The 26102-nt window shown below is 37.3% G+C and overlaps 1 protein-coding gene across 10 annotated transcripts in view; it reads right to left on the bottom strand.

Moving 5' to 3' along the window:
• Positions 1 to 26102, bottom strand: part of WDR33 (WD repeat domain 33) — a 72043-nt gene that overhangs the window by 9896 nt on the left and 36045 nt on the right. For 7 of the 10 annotated variants that reach the window (XM_032990586.2, XM_042797997.1, XM_042797990.1 and 4 more), the window contains exons 8-17: positions 9871 to 9997; positions 9133 to 9287; positions 8921 to 8999; positions 8298 to 8408; positions 7376 to 7470; positions 7151 to 7159; positions 6408 to 6494; positions 6019 to 6158; positions 5495 to 5647; positions 4087 to 5136 (exon numbers count right to left, since the gene is read on the bottom strand). In XM_032990586.2, coding sequence (XP_032846477.1) covers positions 4087 to 5136; positions 5495 to 5647; positions 6019 to 6158; positions 6408 to 6494; positions 7151 to 7159; positions 7376 to 7470; positions 8298 to 8408; positions 8921 to 8999; positions 9133 to 9287; positions 9871 to 9997 — 2006 coding nt within the window. The other 3 variants (XM_042798029.1, XM_042798038.1, XM_042798042.1) reach the window with 3 other exon arrangements.

Here is a 26102-nt window from a genome sequence, read left to right as displayed (position 1 = left end):
AACAATTTTCTTTATATAAACATGGCATCTGCACAGGTCTTTCAACAGAAACAGCTGATTTTCCAATGGTTTCAGCCTAATTTTTCAGACATTCACATCAGTAATGCTTTTCAGTCACCGTCTGAGAAACACACCATTTTATAGGAAGCTCAGCATTTCAAGGACTAGTGTTTTACCTGTAACAACCAAAGATGATAAAGCTCATATTCTAGCTGCCTATTAGACAAGATGAGTCAACTGTGTGTATTTGTTTGAAAAATACCAGGTACTGATTTATGTGTAGTTAAAGAGCTGTGTAGTCCAAAGACTTCCTTTAGAAATTAGCAAAAAAATGAAACAATAACAGTATCAATAATGTTGGGACAGGGGGACAACAACAGGGCCCTAAGAGACCCTCTCCTATAATCTTTTTGTAAACTGTTAACTTGGAAATACTTGAGTTTAATTTTTAACATGCTGACAGAGTTTAGGGTTTTTTATTCTAATTCTAGGATCAAAAGAAAGTACAAATATTAGGCTGAGCGCACCAAGAGACAAGTTGCTAATGGATTCTTAAGCAATGACAGGGTTAAAGGCAGAAGCTGCAGTCACCTGCCTTTCTCAAGCAGAAGCAGTAGAGTGAGCAGCGGTTTGTGTAAGTTATATGATCCCAAAGAAAAAATAAAGTATATCTAAGTCATTTGTTATTGTCTCTCTTTTTTTAGTGAATGTTAAAGGATAAAATAACATTCTTTAAATTCAGCTACTGTCACAGTCCCATGAAAGATTTCTACTGGTACCATGCTTACACCGGACCCACTATGATAACATTTGTCAGGAAACAATGTGGTTGAACTGTTCAATTCTGCCTTAAAGAGCAAAGGCCAGACAAAAAGTCATGGTTTGGGGTTTGTACTTGACTGGAACTAAAAGGGGACACATACATAATTTACACTGTAGCAGTGAGATTCACCAATAAAAAAGTATCACTGTGAACATGCCAGAGTTGATACTTGCAAGATTGCTGTACACAACCTTTTTATGTTCACATCACCCCCCAAAAAAATCCCCCAAAGAGAAAACCCTAAACATGTAATATTTTTTTCCTAGACATATCGAAGATCTAGACTTGGCCTTCATATTGGCTTGTAAAGTACCCTCCAAACTGCAAGTAGTTTGTAAATACTTAAAACCCTATACTCCATCACTGTCACTGTATTCATAATTACACTGCTTCATCTATCCATGAAACAAAGTTAAATATCATGCTCTACATTTATTTTTGAGAAACACTACCTTTTTTTTTTTTTCTCTTGTTGCAGAGAAGTAGTAAATTCATTTGTGTATTTTTCCCATCATGGCTTGAAATACTGGTTTTAAATTAAGCATTTATAGTCAACTGCAATATAGGTGATAAACACAAAAGAGCATACAAATATATACTACAAACATCACATTTGCATACAGTAATTTTGTGAAGACTTTGGGGAAAAAAAAAAAGGCAAAATAAAAGGCCTGGTCCAATAACTATTAAAGAACCCCCCAAAAATACTTTTTTAGTGATTGAATGTTGACTTGAGTCCAGAACAAATAAATTCCCTGACTAGGTAAGATCCAGCTATTGCAGTACTTCTGCCGTTCTTGACCAAAACCCTGCTGGAGTTCCATGATTTCTCATATATTTAGCATATGCTTATTTACAATAAACTATTGAGCTTCTTAAATTTATGCCACATGTGTTTAACCAAAGCAGCAGTTTTTAGCACTCACTAAATGAGTTTCCTTATCATTTAGCAAAAACCCTATTCCAAACAAATCATGCTTTGACAAGACAGGAAAAACAGAGCCCCAGTGCTGCATTTTCACGTCTTTCATTTCAAAATACATTCCAGGCCCCAAACTGAGCTGGAAACTGAAAGCCAAGTCTGTAGCACTCAGAAGGTGATACTGTACTAAAAGCCGTCAGCGGCCCCGCGTACCCTGACCCTGCGGCAGGGACACCCAGAGCATCTCCCACCGCCCCTGCCACGGGTCGGGGTCGCCCAGCATGGGCTGAGGCTCTGCACAAGCCAGATAAACTGGTGCAGCAGAACGCAACTGCTCCCCCATTACCAGCATATCCACCCTAGAGATGCAGATGGCACGGCCATTTTATGATAGCCCTCTGTATTAATTAAAACTCTGCACTGAGGGGAGAAGAACCCTTTGTATTCACCCATAAGAAAGATTTGCATTGCTTCTAAAATACTGCACAAGCTCCTGAAGTTTGTCTCTATGTGGACGAGAGATGGCCTGAAGTATTCATACCTCGCTCAACCAGTAAATGAAATGAAATTCAGCACATCTATCTAAAAGGAATGTGAGAAGACTGAATCTAAATTAGCAATAGCAAAAAATCTCCAAAGTCCTCCTGCTAACTTGGGAATATTCTATTTATCCATCTGCTTTTTAATATCAACATGCCTATCTCCAGAATAAGATTGTGTCAATCTTATCTCAGGCAATTACCTTCTCATAAACAGTTCTCTATTCCATTTCGTGTTTGCAGAAGGGAGCAGATCTCACATTCAGGAAGAGATGTACATCTCTCCCACACATTGCAGTAAACATCTGCTTTCCAATGTATAGCAGATGCAGGTTAATAGTGGTATCTTACATGGAGATTAACCTTTACAAATATCTGTAAATGTTCAGTATTAATGCCACAAGCCCTTGATAAAGCAGATATATTAGTCATACACTCCTGCTACTGAAAAGGAAGGCAAGTGATTTGTACAAGTTTATAGAACATAAACGTCAAATTCACAACAAAAAACAAGCTAAAGCTTGTTGTTTAAAAAAATCAGATAGGGCCTTTTTAAATAGGAACTACTACTATTTTTCAAATTACAAAGCAGCAAACTGAAGCAAAAACTGACTATGAATTTTCAAATCTGTTCATTTTTAAAAGATATTACCATACTAAAACAGCACAAGGAAAGAAAAATGGTCAAAAATACCTTACTTTGTCTTTTTTAGTATCTGTAAGACTCTAGGATAGAGTCATTATTCATTGAAAATAACCAGCCACACGTCAAAAGCAACTTACTGAATTCTGACCAAAGTGTTAACACTAGGGTCAGACAAGGACAGGCCCTATACATATATGTAAACATATGCAAACTTTTATAGGCACACAAGCTTGGCAATTATTCTTGAAGCAGAAAAGTTAGTCTTCCTGGGATAGCAATGAAAAACACTACACTAGTTTAAATTAGGTAGTTGTGGAGACAACTCTCATTCACTTTGATGCTTTTAAAATCGCAGCGTCACATTAACAGACTTCTGAAGGGAATTACTGGTGAGTTGTAAGGAAAAATATTCAAATAAATACAGAATTTGTAGGCTACTCTGCCTCAATCTGAAATGGAATCACTGTGCTAAAGCTCATTTCAATACATCATCACTCATTGTGATTGGTTCTGGACTACACACTAAGGACTACACACATACCTGTCTAAAGCTTTAGCCAGAAACTAAGTGCAACTCTAAAAGAGTTAATTCTGTTTAAAGAACACCACACATTTTTTAAAGTTGAGCAAGTAGGATTTTTTTCCAAACATACCCTTCAAAATTCACCTTAAAACAGAAGGCAAGAAATTTCCAGTACAGAATCAGTGCCATGTAAATAGGAACTTGTACGAGCTAATAAACATAGAAAGCTCTGCATTATCTGTGCCAGATCAGAAGACAGAATAAGCCTGTTACAAAAGATGCTTATTGCTCAAATTCAGTTTTTATTAGTGCTTACCTACTCCACAGGAAATTCCCCACTTAAAACAGTTCAATGTCTTTAAATCTAGAAAAGCTGGAGTTTCTCTTAAGGTTACACATTTTTGTAGCAGACTGATTTCTGTACCAGTATTTTCAATAATCCCTTTTCCACAGTTACCTCTGCTGTTTCCAAACTACATAACTCTTTCCATTATCATTTAAGTTTTCCTGAGGCCTCAGTCTTGCAAGTGTACCAAAGCTCCAGCCTCTCAGCTCTTGCTCTGCATTTCTATGGCATGACATTACCAGTCCTACATTCTTAGCACTCTTCTCATTATACAGACCAACACATACCTGATTAAATGGGGGACGAGGCCCATCACCCAACAGAGGCGTTTTCTGCTGTTGGAAGGGCAGAGGGCCCTGGGAAGGGTGCGGCCCCCTTGAAGGGTTCGGTTGTCCCTGAGGTCCTTGCATGTTTCCTTGAGGCCCTACTAAAGAGCCTTGTGGAGGTCCCTGCTGGCCTTGTGGACCTGGTGGCCCACGCAATTCTTGTGGCGGTCCTAACATTGTACCTTGAGGCGGGGGTCCCTGGAGGCCCCTCATCTCCTGGGGACCATGTCCTAGTAAACCACTTTGCATATGAGGACCTCTCATTTCTTGTGGATGACCCATCATCATCCCTTGTGGAGTAGGTCCCTGGTTATCTCTGGGTCCTGGTGGACCCTGCATCCCTCTTGGATTAAGTCCCATCAAAGGCCCTTGAGATATAGGGCCCTGCATTCCTTGAGATCCTGGAGCTCCTTGCATGCCATGAGGAAGAGGTCCTTGCATTCCTCGGGGACCAGGTGGCCCTTGCATTCCTTGACCACCTGGGGGACCTTGAGGACCCAAGTGACCTTGTGGGCCAGGCGGACCCTGGGGTCCTAAATGAGTCTGAGACCCAGGTAGACCCTGCGGTCCTAAGTGGCCTTGTGGGCCAGCATTACCCTGTGGACCTGGAGGCCCCATTGGCCCATGAGGGCCAGGATGTCTCTGCATTCCTTGATGCCCATGTAAATCCTGAGGCCGTGGCATTCCTTGTGGAGGCCCTTGGGGGCCTGGAGGTCCTTGTGGTCCCATGAATCCTTGTGGACCTGAAGCTCCTTGGTGTAATGGAGGACCTTGAGGTCCCATTTGTCCTTGGGGTCCTGGAGGTCTGAACTGTCCTTGTGGACCAGGAGGTCCCATCTGAGGCATATTCATTGGCATCTGCTGAGGTGGAAGGGGCTGCTGAAATCCTTGAGGCATCTGTGACATTGGGCCTTGCCCTGGAAAAGGCTGGGGTCCATGAAGAGAGCCTCCTGGAGGTGGTGGTTGCACTTGCTCAGCTTGCTTTTGCGCAAGTCTCTCAATCTTCAATTGCTGTCCGAAAAAAAGAGAGCCAGAAAATCAACTAAGCATGGAAGTATACGTAACAACTAAAAATCAGAAGCAACCATCTAATTTCTCAGGACTTTAAAAAGATTTAGCGCTTTTCTCTTAATTAAAGAGAAATTCAACTGAAGAGATCCATAGATCAGTATTAGTTAACTGAAATGTGGGAGCCTCTCTGAACGTTTCATAGCATCGTGCGTTAAGTCCAATACCCTGTTCAATTAGATGTTTTTCTGAAAAAAAGTGAACACAGTACCGCAAAAGCAAGCTATCCATTTTAGTGTTCAGGTCCAAAAATATCACGTAGAGCACTAAAACTTACTAATAACTGTCTTTACATACATACCTCCAAGAGTTGTGGGTTTGTGTACTGAAGTGCTGCCATTTCCTGTTCAATCTCTGCCTGTGTCTTCTTTTTCTCCTCCAGTTTAATATCTTCCTTTCTATCATTCAATGGCTCAGGTGGGGGAGGCAAAGGAACTTTATTCTGCATCCATGCCTATCAAGAATAGTAAACACAACATGAATTCCGTGGGACAGCATGTATGCAATATATTGCTGCATTGGGAAAGGATATGCTGGAACGCTGGGTAGTATGGATATTCAGAAGCCAAAACCAATGCTGAATAAAATTTCCGTATCTTCTAACATCCTACTTTCCAGGTACAGATACAAGATATAAGGGATTTAACCAAATACTTTATGCTTAAATAGTAATTAAAATAAATACTGTGGTAAATGATTTTGCACTGGGTGTTGATATAAAAAATAGCTGATACCGGAAAGCCAAAACATTTCAACAGCCACACACTTTTTGAAGTTGGGAAAATAACATGTTGTTCTCCTGTTCCCTGTGTATCAGGTACTTACCTGCTGAAACTGTGCTGGTATTGGTTTTGCATAGGGCACTTTTTTCTGTGGCACTTTCTTTTGGTCCTTTTGCATTACTTCCTCCATTCCCCAATCCAGTCCTGGGATTGTCATTTCAATATCATTGGACTCATCTTTCCCTTTAGCAACACAGAGACAGTCAGAGCAATACAGGTTTACAGAGCAATCCTGTTACTCTCTTTACAGTTTATTTAACAAAAGAGACCAAGAGTTTTGCAACTCTTCCTTCTTCACATGGGAAATAAATACAATGCAGAACTTCAGAAAAAAAAAACACCTGTGCTACAAAAATATATGAAAGGAATGCAAGAGAAGTCACACAGTATCTGGATGGCTCAGAAAAATGCTTTCTCAAAGCTACTACTTACCCATCTGCTCTTGCTCCATGGCTATTTTCAGTTGTTCAGGTATTCCCATCCCAGGAATAACTGCTAGGCTGTTGGGTTCCAGATCATCTATAGAAAAACAATAAATATTTCTACTTGGAACATTTTTCTTCACATTATCATTTTATCCCTTTGGATTTTCACGTGCTTTTAACCACTGGTGTTATTACATACGTCATGACTGGTGGGTGACTTTTTAATTCCTCACATGAATTACAGGATATTAAAAGGCAAATTCAGATTCATAAGTACACCCCAAAATGGCAGAAACTATGTCCTTTCAGGAAAGTTACATTTAGAGTAGAAGCTCAGACAAGGAAATAATAACCCATACCCATTCCCATTTTTGTTACAACAAATCTATATATTTTAAAACTTAAATTTGATTAAAGTGCTGCATTCTAATTAACATTCTCAAACACAAAAGAGCAAATAAACTAAAATCTGTAGAAACAGATGCAACCCCAGAGATGAAAAGGTTGCTGAGACATGACATAGAGCTGGGCAATGCTGAGCAGCCTAAAATTACTAAGATAAATCCTTAAGAGGGGGTTAAAGTTTTAAGATTTTAGTCAAGTTCAATAATTTGAAAGATTTTCCTGTTGTAGGTCAGGACTGTGGAAAGTCTTTAAGTCACATGAAGTTTTTAGGAAGAAAAGTAAACTGGAGATATTGCCAGAGGGAGAGCCAAACCTCCTTCCTGTGACTGACAGAGCAGGTCTTACCTCCTGGAGCTGTGGAAACAAAAGAAAACTCGTTGGAATGGTGATCACTGGTAACACAGAGAACAAAATCATCCTTGTAAAAAAATATATTTGTCTAGATAGTCACCAATGCTGTAATACTGTTTCATCGTCTTACCCAGAAACTGCACTCTAGTGTCAGCTAACAACCTAAGCTTGTTCTTGACCCCAACACCCTTTCTGCCATACTGAGGGAAATTGCCTTACCATATTCCACACCATCCTCTGACATCCCAGGCAGCAGATTTAAGTTGTAGCGATCTCGCATTTTATCTCCAGGCCGATTTCTAGTCCAAAACTTGCTGTCAAAAGGAAGTTATATGATCTCAATAAAGAGTCAAGAGTATTAATTTCCTTTAATCTAACTAGTTCTTTCCTTTTTAGGGTGCTATCTTGATTAAATAAGGATTCAACTCTTACTAAATCAAGTTTGGAGCTAGATCTGAACATTAGGTGTGAGGTTCAAACCAAAAATAAAAAACCAACAATTATCATATTGAATTATATAGTTACAGTGCAGAAGGTACTTCAAAGTGTAAGGGGTATAAGTACAAGACATCAACATCAAATACTAAAGACAGATATATTTCTATTCCATTCCAAAAACTTCTCGCTCAATTCACATACATTCTTCATATACTGCTAGACTTGTCAATACAGACACCCACACATAAAAATTTACCCCATTTATAAAATGCTTCATTTTTACAGCATGTTCAACTTAAGAGCACAAACTATATGCCTCCAAACATGTTTGCCATGTGAAAAGACAGCCACAACCAGCAGATGACCTGCAGGGGAAATTGCTGGAGAGATCAAACTATTTGTTCAGCATAAAACTACAATTCTTTTTAAAAAATTTCTTCAGGAGATTTCAAAGCTCTCACAAACCCAAAATTCTAGTATTTTTTGAAGGTTTCCTTAGCTGAAGGACAGGAATTTAGACTCTACCTTTTAATGTAAAATGTTAGTACCTTCCCATTTAGATAAATTTGTGTGTCTGCTTTGCCCACTGGTTGTGTATCAGAATCATCCCAATCTATAATTTGTTCACTGATGCCGTGCACCTTTCTAGTTTCTAAATGTGCATATATACCCCTAGATCTTTTCTTTAAATGCTTGAAAATACCTAGTGTGATCATTTGAGCCTGAACAGAGAATGTGTCCAAGGGGATGCCACGCCAGACTCCAGATCATTCCCTCATGGGCCATTTCCATTCCACCAACCTCCTTCTCAACACTGATGCATTTAAAAAAAAAAAAAAAAAAATCAGTCATCACACAGGTAAGTATCTGCTGCAGATACAATACAGAACTTCTGCTGTTCAGTTGTTCCTCTTCCTCTATTGTGCCAAACTTAAGACTCTTATTTTTCTCTTGGGTGAACTCATCATTCCCAGTTGTTCTTAATAAGGAATTCAGTATTGTAGGGATTTTTAACTTACATTTAGAAGCAAAATAATTACAGCATCTCAGAATAAGCTCTAAGAAACTAGGATTTTCAACCATTCATCACGCTCTCAATAAAAGACTATTTTCTGTGCAAGCAATTGTATCCTTTAATATATATCTGCACAGGAAAACTTCTTCATAAATGAAGCATATTCACAAACTTCCTCAGGTATAAAGACTATACCATAAGCATATATGTTAAATACAGATTCAAAGATGAAAATTGTATTTTATGTTTAGTGTAATAGCTTGCACATCTGACCAACATCTTTCCAATACGCTAATGAAAATGCCACATACCCAACATGCCAGAACAACAAAGAGCCATCAGATCCTCCACTGGCAAACAGCCCTTCATGAACAGGATGCCAGGCCACAGCTGAAATACAAAGTAAGTCACAATCAGAAAATATAATGCTAGGATTTCTAATTAATGGAAACTGGGATTTCAAAAATGTTAATTTTTAATCCAAACTTATTAATAAAATCCATAAAATGTAACAATTTCTGACCTGTGGCCTCCTTTTTATGACCCCTGAAGACCTGAAGTTCTTCTTTCAGGTTACGAATGTCAAAGAGCTTACAGAGATGGTCACGAGAAGCTGTTAGCAGCCAGTTGCCATTCAGATTCAGTTTCACCTCCATCACAGTGTTTTTATGAGCATGTCTGCAAGCAGAGAAAGACGGACCGTTTGTCCAGATACTGATTTCTCAGACACAAATGAAAATGTGATAAATTACCAACCCCAAATATTCAGGTCAATATCAAAGTAGTTCAGGCTACTAAACCTGAATACTGTGGCTTTCTGTGCAAAGGCCCTAATGCCTTAATCCTGTTCTTTCGTACTTCAGAGCATCTGGTAGTGCTCGTTGAGACAGTGCTCATTTACTGTGCATATTTCTACTGCAGCATAAGAAATTTTTCATCAGCCAGATGAAACCTCTCATTTGTGTTTCCACATCTCAGTTCTGTTTTCTAAATGAGAACTGTGTGACTAGGAGGTCTGTGGAGAGGACAAAGTAAATTTAAATAAGGAATATTGAAGTCACAATTTTCCAAGTATAGACTTGACTTCATCTAACCTCTAGATTTCCTGACACAGCTAAAGCACTAGCTTTATATTTGAAGCAATTGTGTATGGCTGAAAAGATATGAGGCAAAAAGCTATGAAGGGAATAAAAAAAAATAAAATTGTTCTATGAAGTTAGTTTATATTTGAGCAAATCAAAGTCTGTGGGCAAGAACTTACAGTGTGGCAAGGCTCTGGCCAGTCTTTGGATCCCAGAACTTAATGGGCTGTTGGCTATCTTTACTTCCCGATACAACTAATCCCTTTGTTGGATGCCAGTCAACACATTTCACATCTGCGCCATGTCCTGTTAAAAAGATAAAAATTGTTCATTTTGAGATTTCACAGACACTGAAAAGACACTGAAAACTTAAAGGGTGCACGCCTTATAACTGCAATGTAAAACTGAATGAAAAACATCACAGACCACAGGTCACAAAACATAAAATCAAACTAAATAAAAATGCTTTTGAGTTATTTAGGTTGCATTCCTTCCCGCTAATCACTGGGAGCATCTTCTCCTCAGATTATGCCCTCAAACCAAGATCACTTCACTAACATGAAAGTTCTCTAAGTAGTTTCTGTTCAAACCGGTACTTTTCTTTAGGCTTTGACCCTATACTATGATACAATATTTTAAATGTAACACTGATGAAGCATTTGTATGGAGGTGGTAAGGGAAAATTACACTGTGACACTTCACTTTTTGTGAAACGTTGTAGAAATGAAAGGTAAATGCACATTTGTTCTTCTGCTATCAGTACTACCCCTCTGCTGCCCTGTCAGAAAATAAGCAAAGAAATTAAATTATGGATCTGAAAACTAAATTAGCATATAATGAAAAGAAATCAGACCTGATAAGAGGTTACATCTCATAAGAGGGATTCAGGTTTTTCTAATGCTCAAGAGTTAGGAGAGAAAAACCTTCATACTGTAACTTCATTTTAAACAGACCGATTGACCTTGACAGAGCATCAGTGCTGCTCAGATGATGTCAAATCTGTCAAGAAGAAATGCCTGCTCCTGCTACACAACAAAATGAGATTTCTGAGCTGAACTATAAAGGATTTAGAGAAGAAATAACAAACAGTAATTTCTTTCTCCAATCACTCTCTATGCCAGCCCACTTCAAGGGAAAGCCAACAGTAATAGTCAATGCCAGAAAATGAGGCAGCATGCAGTAACTGAAGAAAAAAGCAACACAAGAAAGGAAGGGCTGTTTGCAACATAAAAGTACTGAAGTTATAAAATGGCATGGAAGAATGGTAGCATGTTCCATGAAAGACGAAGGGTTCCTATCAAAGTCAGACAGTTCCCACAAGTACTGGTTTGCTACATGGTAAAACATGTAACTTCAAGCAGCACAAGTTGTCTTAACATAGGCTTCGATTTTATATTAAAAATTAGTTTTTTTCTGTGGCCTCAGGAAGATTTCAACTGATACTAATTAGAATAAGCAATATAATTCTATGTTAAAATAAAAGTAAAATGTTAACACATAGAGCACTCTCTCCATCAAATAAGTGCAACTTTCCTCCTCTCGAGAGGAAAGGACAGACAGGGAAGAGATTCTTGACCGAAGAAGAGATGAATACAGCTTTAGTAAGTATACGGGGAACAACTTCAAGCAATGATTGACAATAAGGATGAAGGAACCCAAGTCTCCTCCCCCAGCCACAGCAGGCAGAATTGCCCTTGGAATATGCGAGGTCTCGGGGACGAGCAGGATCCTCAAGCTGCAAAGACTAAATGTGCACACAAGAGACAACTCTGGTGGTCTGTCCTACCAACAGATGGGCACTTGGAGATATATTATTTCCCTTCACTCTGGCTCTTCTGATGAAGAGAGAAATGAAAGGCACTGTCTGTCTGGTTTGCTCTAAATCTCTCTCTCTCAAGTAACACATGAAGCTGAATACTGAGCAAAGCTTGTTTCTGAGTGTTTATTTAGGAGTAATGATTCTGCCATTAGTAAGACAGAAAGGGCCCTCCCTCCGTAACGGAAGGCAATTCATGCTTGCAGTTTTCAGCTGATGATATTCTGTACGTACTTGCTATCCTGCAGCCCCCAGGGAAAGACAAGGGGATTTTAATTCAAGGGGAACAGCGGGTCCTTTACAGAGAAACTTTCCATTACAGTTAATAACTGGTTGAACAGTCTGAAAATGTGTTTAGACTAGAATATTCGAGTATTATCATAAATATGAAAAAAACAAAGGCCAGCCAAACCATAAAAAACCCCTACCCACATGGACTGGAATTACATTGCCCTTGCAGCTCCTGAAATAAAGACAATTAGTAATGGAAGAGCGCTGAGAGACAAAGGGCTACTCTGTTTGGCCAGTAAGATTACATCCGGAAAATGAGTTATGCTGGTGAAAGGCCATCTCTGGATGACAGCTCATCCTGTGCAAGGCTCGATTTAGGCTTTTCTTTCAAGACCTAACCTGAATTAAAGCACCCCAAATATGTACCCTGAGGGAAAAAAGGCTCAGAGTGGAGAATCCAGTTCAAGTTCAGAGCCACGTTCTTAAATAGAGCAACTGAAGCATCCATCCTCTAAAAGTCTTCCAAAGGGAGCAACAGTCACGGGACAGCACCGGACTGATGGGCTTCTCAGAAGCCAGGTCTGACAGTCACAACCAGCTAGCCGCAGAACAGAAAGCTGAAAGGTAGTAAAATATGCCAGGACACTCAGAACTTGTAACAAGAGCAGATACATCATGAGGTACTTATCAGCAGGCTTCTGACCATCATCAGCACATTAAAATTGACCGCAAGGATCAGAAGAAACTTACCATATTTAAACCCATAACCACAATAGATAACTGGCATTTCCTGCAGAGAGCAATCTTTCAAGCAGCGTGCTCTGGACTACGGCAATAGTAGGGGAAAATAGGGACCCTCCTTTGTAATCTAATAAAAATGATCTATCCTGTCCTCGAGAGGCATCTCTTAGACAAAGTTCTGCATTAAATGGGATCATCATATATACTTAATTATAGGTTCCTAATGCAATGAAGCTTTCTTGAGAGAAAATAAATTATTTCCTACAACAAATACGCTTTAAATAAACTATTCTCAAGGGATGAACCAACTCAGAAGAATTACGTAAGATAACCAAGATGACTGAACAGCATCATCTAATCAGTCCTTTTTCTATTTATCTCTTTTTTTTCTTTTTAAATTGGAACAACTGACACTGTATATTGCCTTTCCTTCTTTCTGCTAGTGGATGTACATACTACTATTGTAATGATACAGATGATGCAGAAAATACATTTAAAATAGAATTCCATATAAAAAGAAGCCTGGTAGATTTTACTTCATAGTTGTTTTCAGTTCTTAGTTGTAGGCTAAGACCCAGGAATCGGATTCTCCTCTGGTACAGCACCCCTGGCACCAAGCACCATGCTCAGAAAACGCTAATTCATGCAAGTCTCCATAGTCTACATTCCTTATTTGTCGACTCTAAACAGCTTTTGCTCAGTAAATTCAACAGTCACACATGTGCGTGTCTGACCTAGGAGATCCAGAATGGAAATCCCTCTCTGAACAACACTTGCACCCTTTCTGCCCCCCGAGCCTCTCTGTAAAAGGCACAGATATTATATCATTTCCCTGTCTTGTAGGGACGTTTTATGGATAAATTGTGTGAATTGTTTGGAAGTCATGGAATGGAAGGCCTATAAACAAACAGAAATTAAACACTCGAGGTGAAGATTTTTGATAAACTGAACTTGTTTAAAACCATGAGTTAACGTCTGAGCATAAAACAATATACTAACACTTGTCAGTTTTACTTCCTACAACTTTTTCTAACTTTTTAAAAAATCTGCATGAAAAAATAAAATCAAACATATGTAGATTCTTTTAAAAAGTTCAGATACAGAAGTATTTCTCTAATTATAGTTTTTATATGCATAATAAATTTTTGATCTGAGTGATTGCAGTCACAACCCCCATTAATTAAAACACTGATTGTTAATACTTTTAGCCAACTTATTTGAAGGGTTATTCTTTAAAAGACACTAAACAGAAATACTGGCTGGTGAAAGGCATAACAAGCTATAATAAGATTATGTGTAATAGTGTTTGATCAAACCCAGCATGTCACAAGTCTGGAAAAGGAAACACATAAATTAAGGAGCTGATATTTTTTTCCCCCTCTCTAATTTCTGCATGTAAGATTTAGTGAATGTAATCTATGGTGTAAAAAAGTTGTTTTGGATCACTGTCTTTTTATTACAGTCTGTGACGTATCTACAATTTTTTTATAATGCAACTCTAAATAAACTATCAATTACAGCTATATCAGGTTTATTGATGTAGCTACATTTTTTTTCTATTATATCCTCTCCCCTAGGAATGAGCCCCATTCTAAAAGTACATAAACTGGAAATAGGATTTTCTAGATCATATTGTAGGATTTCTATTTCCTTCTCAGTAATTATTTCAATGCATATATGCATACTGAGATGACACTCTTAAGGCATCTTCTTGTACTTTTTTTTAACATCCATGCTCCAAAGAAAAATGGATATTTGTAACTATATATTTTAAAGAATTATTATGATCCTTTAACTGCAACAATACTGTTTCTCATTTAGAGAGAATTCTATTTACTAGGATTTTTTTTTAAAGACACATGGTTTTCTTATGCTTTAAATGGGGAGTAAACAGAGCTGTGTATCCTCCACTTGAATTTGTCAGACTTGAAGCCTTTTCATCACCACACAGTAACATTCACCTTCCTGTAATCTATATCCCCAAAATAACAGAACCCTTTTCAGAAGCACACGCCCTTTGTAGGGGACTATTTCCAAGAGATCTGAAGAGAGGCATCAGGTCTTACTACCATTCAAGCTAAGGTTCTCCACCCTCCCCCCCCCCAAAAAAAAAAAAGGAAAAAAAGGACCTGCAAGTCAAAGATAATGGAAAACAACCATGTTTGCAGAAAGATGTTCTAAGTTTTCTACATAAATCCCCTAGACTTTGTTAGTTGCTTCCAGCCTCCTAGGAAAATTGGATTATTCTGTCTGTTCCATTTTTATGGAAGGCTTTTAAAATGTTATCTGACAGTTAACCATTCCCCTAGCAATTCCCTGCTTCTATGTAAAGCTCACCTAGGAACTGAATTCCTCTCGTATCTACAAGAACCTAGATACTGTTTTGAAAACACCGATCAGGTTAACAATTCCAGTAATTTAGTGCTCTTTGCCCTATCACATTATATGAACTACGCTCCTCTTCAAAGCTCTCCTATGAGCACTTTCACTTCCTATTCTCCACTCCAAGAATGAATACCACAGAAACCTTCCATCTACAGATACACAGTACGCTGCTTCTCTTTAGCATAATGTGGGAGGTTGCTGAATAGGAAGTCATGGGAAAAGCTCCTTTCAGTCTTTAGTGCATTAAGAACAATGCCTCCCACCATACATTCAGACCTCTGTCCCATAAGCTCAAGTTTTACTTTCCTTTAATTGAGGACAGTCTTTCTCTAGCTCTCTGCTAGTTTATTAAACGTGGTATCTAGAGAGACTGCTAGAGTTTTAGTCTACCTCCAGGGAAAGTCTCCTAGATCATCAGTGTTCCTCTAAACCAGCAGCAGAATGGGACATAATCAAGCCTTATTTACAAATCCTCCTTTTTTTTTTTTCTTTCTTTAAACAGTCCTATAATCATACTAAGTTTTCTTCCCAAACAAAAGCTCTTACAACAGGACAGATGTTTTTAACATCTGTGAAATCAGAAGGCTAAAAAAATAAACAAATCAGTAAACACTAATGAAACAGGTGTGGGCAAACAAATGAGTTTTCCGGAGATTACTCAGAAGAGGTAATCAGCCCTCAAAATGAGTTTCCATGAGTTTAGAATTTGTATGTGCTAGTCCCAAACAGACTTACACCACTCAGTAAATAGTTTGAATCCCACAAAATCCTAAAACACTAGCAAAAAAAAAGTTTGAACTTAATGCTAGTCGTGTGCTTACACAGTTTGCATAACAGCAAATGCACTGCAAAAACTAATAAAAAAATATTGTTGTATTACATGTAATCACCAGTAATAGCACGTAACAATCTGCATTCTCTACATCTGTGGAAACTGGGAAACAAATCCAGCTGGGTCCCAATGTATGTGGGAACTGGGTCATACAGGGTTCAGTTTTTAACTAATGGGACTACTCACATGTTCAAGTGAATGTTTAAATTCTTCACTGAATAGTAGACAGAATGCTGAGAAACTTCCAAAGCTGAAATGCATTGCTTTGAACAGAAACAAAAATTACACAACTGAAAATGTCTACTGCTTTACATTTGTGGTGTCAGTTATGTTGTTTTTTATTTGGTTGTTTTTTTTTAAATCATTAGGTGTGTTCATGCCAGAGTCTGCAAATACTCTACAAATACTATAGATACACCTTCCTTTCCTTTTAGACATATTTGTTTTTTCCTAACTCCTGAACTTATTTTTGAGCAATATCACTACCTACACCAAATCACATGACTTCCAGTATATGTTGTAAAACACAAAGAGACAGAACAAGTTTGACAGCAGGTTGTGCAACTGCACAGTAGTGGGACCAGCATCTGTAACATGCAAAGAGCTGTTTAATATTCTCTTAGAAGTGAGAACTATATGAAAATCATTTATATCTGCATGTTTCACAATTTCTAATCATAAAACATGGTTAAGTCATATCTAGATCAATCAGATAATTATCAACAGAGTTGTTTTAGGATAATGTAAAAATATTACAAAATTTTCACTAATTTTGCTTAATTGGTGTCCAGATTTTCTAACTTACCACCACTTTTATGCACTTAATAAAAAAACCCCTGCATGTAACATTAAGTGCATCTCTGTCACAGAGTTCACCTATGTGACGATGCTTTAAAATGCAGCATAATGCTTAGTGCAATACAGTAGACATTATTTCTATTAAGAAGTCATCATTAATCTTAAACAGAAAGCCATCAGAAAGCTCAGAGCTAGCTCAAGAGAAATGATGAGAGAAATAGGGCAGAAAGTGTAAAGGAGAAGACAGACCACATTAAAAGTGTCCAACACCTTATTCAATATATATATGCTAGTGCTTAGCAGTAATAGCAGGTGAATTCAAGGACAAAGGCAGGTTTTCATCACAATTAGAGGTAAATTATTTATGAGAAGCAGACTGGATTCTACTTTGCACTTAGGCAGAGTTATCTATCAAAATTCTCTTGGCATATTACTTATACCTTTGCAGGTATTCATCAGAGAATTAAGAGGGCTTTTTTAAATTGCAAAAGGTAGAACAACATCCTTTTTTTCTGTTGGTTACATTATCTGTAAAGTAGCTGGGACTAGATGTTCTTCTCTGTTCAAAAATTAGCCAGCCTACTTTGAAAGCAGCAACACACTTGCTTTTCATTGACAGAAAAATATTTATTTACAATGGTATTTACATTTAATGGTATTAAAAATAAGTGTTGTACAAGAAACATTTAAAATGAACAGCAATTGTCAGAAAAATTCTCATGTTTCATAACACAAACAGCTGACAGGAGCCAAAAATACCACTCTCTCAGAGAGAAATTGTCCCACAATTTTCTATAGCTTGTTTTTTGGCACCTTCCTTTAAAGTATCTGGTACTAGTCACTAAATCTGAAAGAGCTTGCACTGCCTCTGATGAGTGTTTACTGTCTTAAGCCATCAAACAAGACTGATCTCTAGTCCAGTGTGGCATGGCAATTACTACATAATGCCATATAGAAAGGGGGAGAGTGTAGCTGTGTCCAGGAACAGAATAACCGGCAGCCCTTCAACAGATGAAAAAGCATGAACTTGAAAGATGAGTAATTAAATTCTTTGTCAATCATTAGTCTGCAGTTCCTATAATTTGTGGCTTTATATCTGGCTACAAAATCAGTTTGGTGGGCAGCATGTTATTTTCTAAAAACAAAACAAAAAATATGCCTAAAAAGTGTGAGCCTTCATGTTAAAATGTTCCCAGTCAAGTCCTCCAAACATGAACTAAACAAGTGTTTTGGAGTCTGCTCATAGGCTGTATAATCAACTTTTTCTAAAAAAAAAAAAAACCCAACAAACCATGAATCCGATTAGAACATAAAATAATTTGAAGCCTCACAAGGACAGTATCTCAAAAGTAACTAACTACTGCTCAGTCAAAACATAGGCTTATATTTTATGAATCAAGAACAAGGTGGAGCATGTGTTAAGAACTGGTGCCTGAAGCTAAGCTTCTAGCAAGTGATGTCATTTTAAGATGCACTGATCCTAGAGTAGCTTCAGTGAGGATTTTTAAACACATACTAAAGAAACTAGTTTTATTCAGTAATTTTTGAAAATGTTGACTAGTGTGTTCACTTGCTGCATCCAGGTGACAAAATTCCCAGCCTTTCCACCTGCAGACTTCTGTTAAGCTTTTGCCTGTTACACTTGTGTGAACCACCACTAAGCAAAGCCAGACAAAGTTTGCTGTTTGTACTGAATACTACAATAAGTAATGGAAAGAAGGAATGTCAAAACCACAGCACCGATTTAGACATATTATTAAATTAACTTGAAGCTAATAAAGAAACTTTGGTGCATCCTAAAATTCAGCATGGCAAATTAGTGAAAGGAGGGAAACGGAAGGAAATCAGGGGACACACTGAAGAACTTAGTATCAGCTTGCCTCAAGCTCTGTGCTCTGATCGTAATTTCAGTCAAGGTTGTAAGCAGTAAACTCAGAATGCATAGCTCCCAACTCAAGGAAGAGAACAAATACTTCCAGAAAAGCCAAGGGCATCATTAGTCACTTTCAGTACTTATTTAACATCCTGCTGGATGTTCATTAAAATTCTGCTGGCAATTACGGCTGTTGGAAGAGAAAAGCATAGTCCAAATATCAAGTTTAGAGGTTAATTCAAACAACTGTCTGGCTGCACAAGCAGTCACCAGTCTCAGCAAGCTGCTAAAACCTAAGAAAAAATTTTGTGGATCCCAGCAAAAGAAGTTATAAGAAGTCTTTTATTTTTATATGACTGGATATACCCTTAACTCCCAAGTGAACCCAGACTCTTTTAATAAAAACATCCAACACAGAAGGACTACCAAGATCTTTGTCAGCTTAATCTTCCTTCATTGGAAGAATAGGTTTCGGTGTGCTTTTATGGTTAAGACTACAGGGCAGGATCCTACTTTTTTACATCCCATTGAGAGAAGAAGTACTATAAACTCTCATCTCCACCAGAAAAGTAAATTACTTCAAAGACAGCCATGTTCATCTGGTCAGTCACAGAAGAACACCAGCTTCCCATGTTAAGGGACAGCAAGTCTGCAGAAAAACTTTTCTTTCTTGCCAACCAAAAGTGCCACGTAAGCTACTTTTGATAGTTTACCAATACAGAACATCCATAAGTATGAGTCCATCATCATTTCAAGCAAGTAATGAGTTTAGGTACACAGAGAGTAGGAAAACTATTTTCTTTGGTTCTAGGGCAAATACTGCATGAGCACTGGCTCTCAATAAGTGAACAGCAGCCGGCCCAGGGGTGGGGTGGGGGGAGAACAAAGGAATTATCAAACTTTGTACAGACTCTAGGAAAAGATTTATTTCTGTCAGTCAATAATCCAGACAAGTAGCAAGTATAAGAGGTCCAAGAAGGGATATGCAGATAGAGGCCATTTGACTTGCTCTTTGCATTTTACAATACCACCAAGATTGAGCAAACTAGGAAGCAGCAGGTCTACTGAAGAAAACTGCTGGCAGAAAGCAGAGCACGTAATACTGGCCTAGGCTACAAAGCACTACTCCTTCTATGCAGAGGTGAAGCTGAACACACAGGAAAGAAATTGTCATCTCAAGCACAAAGGACCAATTTTCATGCAAGTGAAATACGAAAGGACTGTAAATTATGAAGACAGAAACACACCCAATGAGCAGAGTACCATGAACTAAAACAGGAAAAAAAAACCCCAGCATGTAATATCATACAGTGACTTACGAACATGTCTAATCTAGTGGTGATCTTGGGGCTAATGAGAAGAAACAAAGCAGAGATTAAAAAAAAAAAAAAATCCATGCAAAAATATAATTAAAATGCAGAAGCAAAACAATGATTTGAATAGTGGTACAGAAACTTAATAAGAGATAATACCATCCATTAAAATTTAAATCAAGCAGCAAAGAAAAGATGAGCTCAGGTGAGAGAGAGAAACAAGGAATGTTTTATCACAGTCTTACTTCAAATTTCTGCACCATCAGTGCTCTTATTTCCTCTTATTTTCCTGTGCTTTCCTGTATCACCACCACCACATCTGTGAACCTGCCACCTATTACTTTTGAAGTTCAAGAAAATCTTTTCCTCTTTCAGACTTAAAGATAATACTGAAGTCCCTATTTAAGTAGAGGAATCCAAATGCTTTTATTTTTTGTTTAAATTCTAGAAGTAGGTCCCCTATTAAGCAACTGTTTGGTAGAGTGTGGCTGTACAAATATCTATGAAACTCTCTAAAATAACATGTATCATTTTAAATTCCACAAGCACATGAATGGATCAAACAGTAAAGCTCTTCACATGTGATCGAACAGAGACAGGGAAAAAGATGGTGTTGAAAACTTACCAGGGATTTTGTGCGATAAAACCTAACAAAGAAAGGGAGAGATGTCAACAGGAAGAAATGGTATAAAACAATCCAAAGAGTACTTAACTCGGATATTTCAAAACCAGGGGAAAAAATATGGAGAACATGTAAAAGACAACATACATGGTTATGAGAAGAAGAAAGGCAAAGGGATCCATCACCAGTTTAAGCGGGGTTCCAAACAAAAAGTGCTGGTAACAATTTGTGGAAAACGCTGTTCTTAGATCCGATTACTAATGCCACAAGTAGATGTGAACAGAACAAATGGTACTTAATTTGAAGTGCAGGAAAAAAAAAATACTATTTCTTCTTCATGTAAAAAAGTGTGAAACAGGTTTCCCATGACAACGTATTAAGGGTCTGTTCTTTCAAGATCAGAGTAGAAGATGCAAGAATTAAACAGACCCCACCACACTGTATAATGGATAGACTAAATACTTCCTTGAGCCTTGTGCTTCTTGAAATAACTACCAGTTAGATTTTTTTCACTTCTGACTTCAAAGGAATAAAAAGTTCAGGTAAGATATGACTATTGTACTGGCATTTAAGTGTGGTGTTTTCCTCTGATGCAGTCTGACTGAATTCGTATTTGAATCTACAGGTACATGCACTCAGTGGCATGTTACATACTGCAATTATATTTGCAGTGTATGTTCTCATGAATTAAGCGGAACTTTAATGAAAAAAAAATGTTGATTAGAAGAGAAAAATTTTCTCCCTAGATTCAGTTCAAACGCTACACCTACACCTTGAGCAAATAACTCCAGGATGTTACTTCGTACCCCGCCATCTTAGCATCAGAAACACTGTCTAATATTTCAAAATGAAAATTTTCCAATTTAACAATTAGAAGATAGTCAGAAACTCTGTTAGTCAAAAACCTTACATTCCCAGGGGGGGAAAAAAAGTTAGTCTGAAATACTTTTTGAACTCTACGATAAAGTTTTTAAAAAGTGATATAAAATTCTGGAAAATACATAAAGCCAAATGACATAGACAAAATAACCTAAGACAGAGCATGTCCATCTATTTGTAGGTGCATGCACAGCAGATAAAGAACAATTCAGACCATCTCCTCAGCAATGCTGAGAAAAAGAAACTCGTAAATTTTTCTGACACAATGATCTTTCCTGCAGTATTTTAACGCAGTCTTTGTTACAAGACTAGCACGAAAGCAGTAATATTAATGCTAGAGATTTTAATTATTACTAATCTGGAAATAAAATTTGAAAATATAAACAAATTATCTATGGGACTTCTTTTTCCCTGGGTTTTAGAGCATTTGTTATATGAAAACACAACCACAAAAGATACCTGCTAGACTTCTATCATGCAAATTATCTGCAGCTGTGTAAAAAATGTGGGCTGAAATCACAAAAATAAAAAATGCCAACTAGATAATGAATTGAAAATAAAAGGCAAAAGAGAACAAGTGTTTACTGGGCAGATGTGATTCAGAAAGAAGCTCTTTCCAAAGGAATCTTTCGATTTCTCTCACTGCGTTCTTTCTGTAGCAGCTTGTGAAGTTTTTAATCTTACACACACACAAAAAGAAATATATCTTTCCAGTCTCAGAAAGGTACAAACCAGTCCACATAAAAATTAAGTAGGTCCAAATATGAAACTACAGAGATAAGAGACAGAAGCTAAAAAGCAGTGCTTTTGGGAAAACGGCTTACATTTGCAAAATAACAGGAAGAACAAAGTAAGAAGGTTAGGCATATAGTGAAGGATAAGTCATCACCAGTAACAGGCTGCTGTCATGACCCTTGAGTGGAACTGATCTGTGCTCTTCAAATAAAACACCTTTTACAATGCTGTCTGTGCTGTGTAGAAATAGCTAAGCTGAGGAATGGAAAACTGCAGTATTTCTCTTCTAGGAAGTTGGACTTTGGAAATCTTCTGTAGAATAAAATTAACAATAAATTGAGTCAGTGACTGTGTGGGGAGGTAGTAAACTCTCCTCTTCACTTGCACAGATAAATCTCCATACATAGTCTCATTCAAATACTAACAGAGACTAAAAAAAAAAAATTACTTCCAAAGAAGAAGATGGCATTGCTTCTGTTTCAGAAAAGGCAACGTAAGAGAATGCCATTGCTACTGAAGTAACCCACTGAGGAAACGGGAAAAAAAAAACAAAAACGTATTTGTTGGCAAAATGATGCAAGATAACAGTTCTGCCAAAGTTACATTTTGCTTTTTAATATTTCTGCTAATACAGTAGTCCTGTATTGGAGAGCAAAGTGCATTTTTTAACCTTAAAAAGTTAACAAAAAAAAAAAGGAAGCTTTAACAGGTACAATCCCATGTCAACAGTTTATTTTCAGTGCAAGTTAAAATACAGTTATTGCTTTAGTACACAGAATACACCTTCATTAGACTAGTCTCTATTTTTGGAATACATACTCCCTTGTGAATTATCTGCTCCTAGAAGATGCAGTTTTACAGACGTCAATGAGTCATGAATGTGATCAACTGCGACACAAGCACTACATTGGAGAAAAAGGTACAGCGGGCTGAGAAACACCTGGCTTTAAGAGTAACAGATTCTTCATCTATTGGAGACTGAGCATTAATCATTTGTACTCCATCAGCAGTATGCTAATCTCCTCAAGGCGGCACATCAGTGAGGCTGGCTGGGCCTTTGTATCAATGCGTCTTTCACAGAAAAGAAAACACTAGGGGTTTTAAGTTCTTTTACATCACATCTACAGTGAGATGCAGTATGCATGACAGATACATTCTGTGGCACAATAAGCAGCAAAACCCGCTGTTCCCACTACCATGTACAAACAAGTACACTTTTACAAAAGTTTTAGTAGTTTTTAAATAAAAGCCTGATTTATCTATCATACATTTTTATGAAGTCTTTTCTGCTACTGTGTGAATGAAGAGAACCTTTTTATTGTGAGGGACAGATTTTCTACATTAGTGCAATTTACCACCTTTCACTACAACATAATTTATTCGGACTGATTTGAACTAGAGTTACCACACAACATCTTGTCAGAACATGTTACCTGAATCGGCAGGGTTACCGGTTGCTACCATGCAGATGTCCAATTCACAGTAACTGGCACCAAATAGCCACAGACTATAATAAACTTAAAAATTAATTCACTTCTCACTCCCGAGCTCGAGTCCTTTCTGTGCAAGGATAGCAAAGAGTAGACACGTCTGGAAAAATATTCTGATACTTTTCATGTCTAGTAAACGCAACATTAATTTCTAAGATTTTTAATATGGCACTTCAAATTAAAAGTCAAATTAAATTCTAAAATTCCTCAAATTGTTAACTTTCAAATACCACTAGTAAACTATGTTTTTTCGATACTTGTGATAATTGCTGCTTCTAAGTATTTTTCAGGAAAACTTGTCTCATGCCTATTCCTTTAATTGTATTTTGACATCTGCAAAGAAGTGTTTATAAATACTCAAATACCAACTCTCTGTTGGACAAAATTTAATAATTTCGTCAACAAAATATAGTGCAATGGGTTAAAAATAACTTCTGGTATTTCTAGTAAATAATTTCTGTGGAATAAATCACCATTATTTAGAATCTGCTTTGAATTTCAGTAAAGTGCTATGGCTTACTATGTATGTTGCAGCGATGATACCAGATAGGACAGAGTTCTGCAGAAACTAATGCAACTTCAACCATTGTTCAAAACACAGACTTAATTGCCAGTATTTGCATCCAGACTTACTAGGAGCAGACATCCTCCTGGTGAAATTGTGGACTGAAACACACATATTAAGTGTTCTTAGAGAGAAAGACTGTATATTCCTTGAAGAATTCCGTGACGCAGGGAAAAGAAAATGGCAAAGCGGGACAGAAGCACGCAGCATGTGAAGAAGCCTCTGAGCAAGCAGGATGTTTTTTTTCAGACAGGAAGCAGTAGTTACATCTACATAAATGGCTGGCAGGATTGCACCTGCTATTTAAAGCCTCCAGCATTCGTTTTATAATGTGAACACAGAAATTCTAAATTTTAATACTCATATTAAAATTCTTGATTTTTAGAAAAGTCCTGTTTGAAATTGTCAGCAACTGCAATACATACTACAGAAACGACCGATCTAACATGTTTATGCAGGTGACTGGAATGATCTTTTTTTTTTTTTTTTCCCCTCCATTTCTTTGGAAGCAAAGGATATTCCTGGTAAACTGGGAATAGTGTGAAAGAAAACCTACCTTTGCCCAAAGATCTCCAGAATACAACTGCAGAGCATAAATCAATTTCATGTAATAAAATAAATGAGTGAATTTAGCTTTTTACATTCCTAGTCTTAATACCATATGCTTATTTGTAAGTCTCTGTAGAACAGGGACTTCCAAAAGGAAAACAGTGATCCACAGGTACCTATATTCGTCAACGTTACTGATATTCCTAATCACTAGGTTCAGCAAACTAGCCAAGAGAATAATTACTTTGAGAATATATGTATTGTCAAAGAAAAAAACCCTTATAAATTAATTTTAAGTAGGTGGAGTTCCTGCTAGGGAAGGAATAGTTATTGCTGCTGTAGGATTTAGGAGCATAAAGTAAGATCTGTACAAAAAAGTCATCTTATTGTCCAACTATATCAACTGACCTAAAATAAGCAAGTTTCTGTGTCCTTAAGACAGGTTGGCGGGGCTATTTAGAAAAGCAAAACAAAAAACCAAAACAAACAACAAAAAAAAAATGGAACCCAACCCTTTTTTCCAGCTGTATCAGTTGGTCTACTTAAAAACATTATTTCTGCCTATAAATTATGAATGGATAAGAAAGAGCAGAAGGCAGACACAAAGAAAAGGCAGGATTCTTGACCAGGCACAAACCGCAAGAGGTAACACACTGCACCTTATCAAGCTGCAGACCTAGGCAACCTTTAGAAAACAGAAACATGTTGCCAACAATTTTTAGATCTTTTAACTATGCTATATACAAGTATGCTTGACAGCTGTCCAGGTAGTATTTTCCATGTGCAACTTCTCCCTGCTACTGATTAATTAAAATTCAAAAGGGGAAATTATGTCTATAGATTTTGAAATGTGTTGTTATTCCTTTCTAAACTCATCTGTAGTAGAAACAAATCTGAACAAATTAGTAGAACAAATCTGGCTTGGACTGTAAGTGTTTGAAAAGTAGCTTGTTTCAAGACAAAACAACTTCAGATTTTTTTTTTTTTAAGATAATTGCAGTCTCAAAATTATATCTAATATTGTGTGGTCTGCTGTTAATATGCTTAATATGCTTAAACTTGAAAACTAATTAATTAATTTGGCTTTAGACATAAAGGTTACTCAAGACCTGGGATAGGTGTGGGCATGAACAATGAAGTACACTATGTAGACCAGCTTCTGCTTGGGAAAAAAAAAAAAAAAAAAAAAAAATCTCTAATACCCATTTCATCTAGACATAAAGGCTGATATTTGCAAACAGACCAGGTCTACACCTGGTCTCCTTTGAAGAACTTAGAAACATGATCTAGAGAAATGCACCTTCAAGAAGAGTAATGACAAAGCAGATATACTGAAACTGCCTAGGTTTGTCTAAGGCGTAAAGCAGCTACCTACACTTTTTTTTCCTGTTAAAGCAAACATTCTCAATCTATTTTTATTGTGCATGTGCTTTAGAGCTTTGCAACACTACCTGCACAATCCATTTCAGGACTGTATAATTTTGAAACTAAGAAGAAAGCAGCAAACAATAAATATTAAACCCATAAACTGTGCCACTGGGTATCATTATAAGGGCTTTCTAGAGCCTGACTGAAATTCTAT

The sequence above is a fragment of the Tyto alba genome, unplaced genomic scaffold (genome assembly GCF_018691265.1).
Source record: "Tyto alba isolate M040663 unplaced genomic scaffold, T.alba_DEE_v4.0 Super-Scaffold_10, whole genome shotgun sequence".
NCBI classification, from domain to species: domain Eukaryota; kingdom Metazoa; phylum Chordata; class Aves; order Strigiformes; family Tytonidae; genus Tyto; species Tyto alba.
Note: the sequence above shows the minus strand (reverse complement) of the source record. Positions and strands in the feature narration are given on the sequence as shown.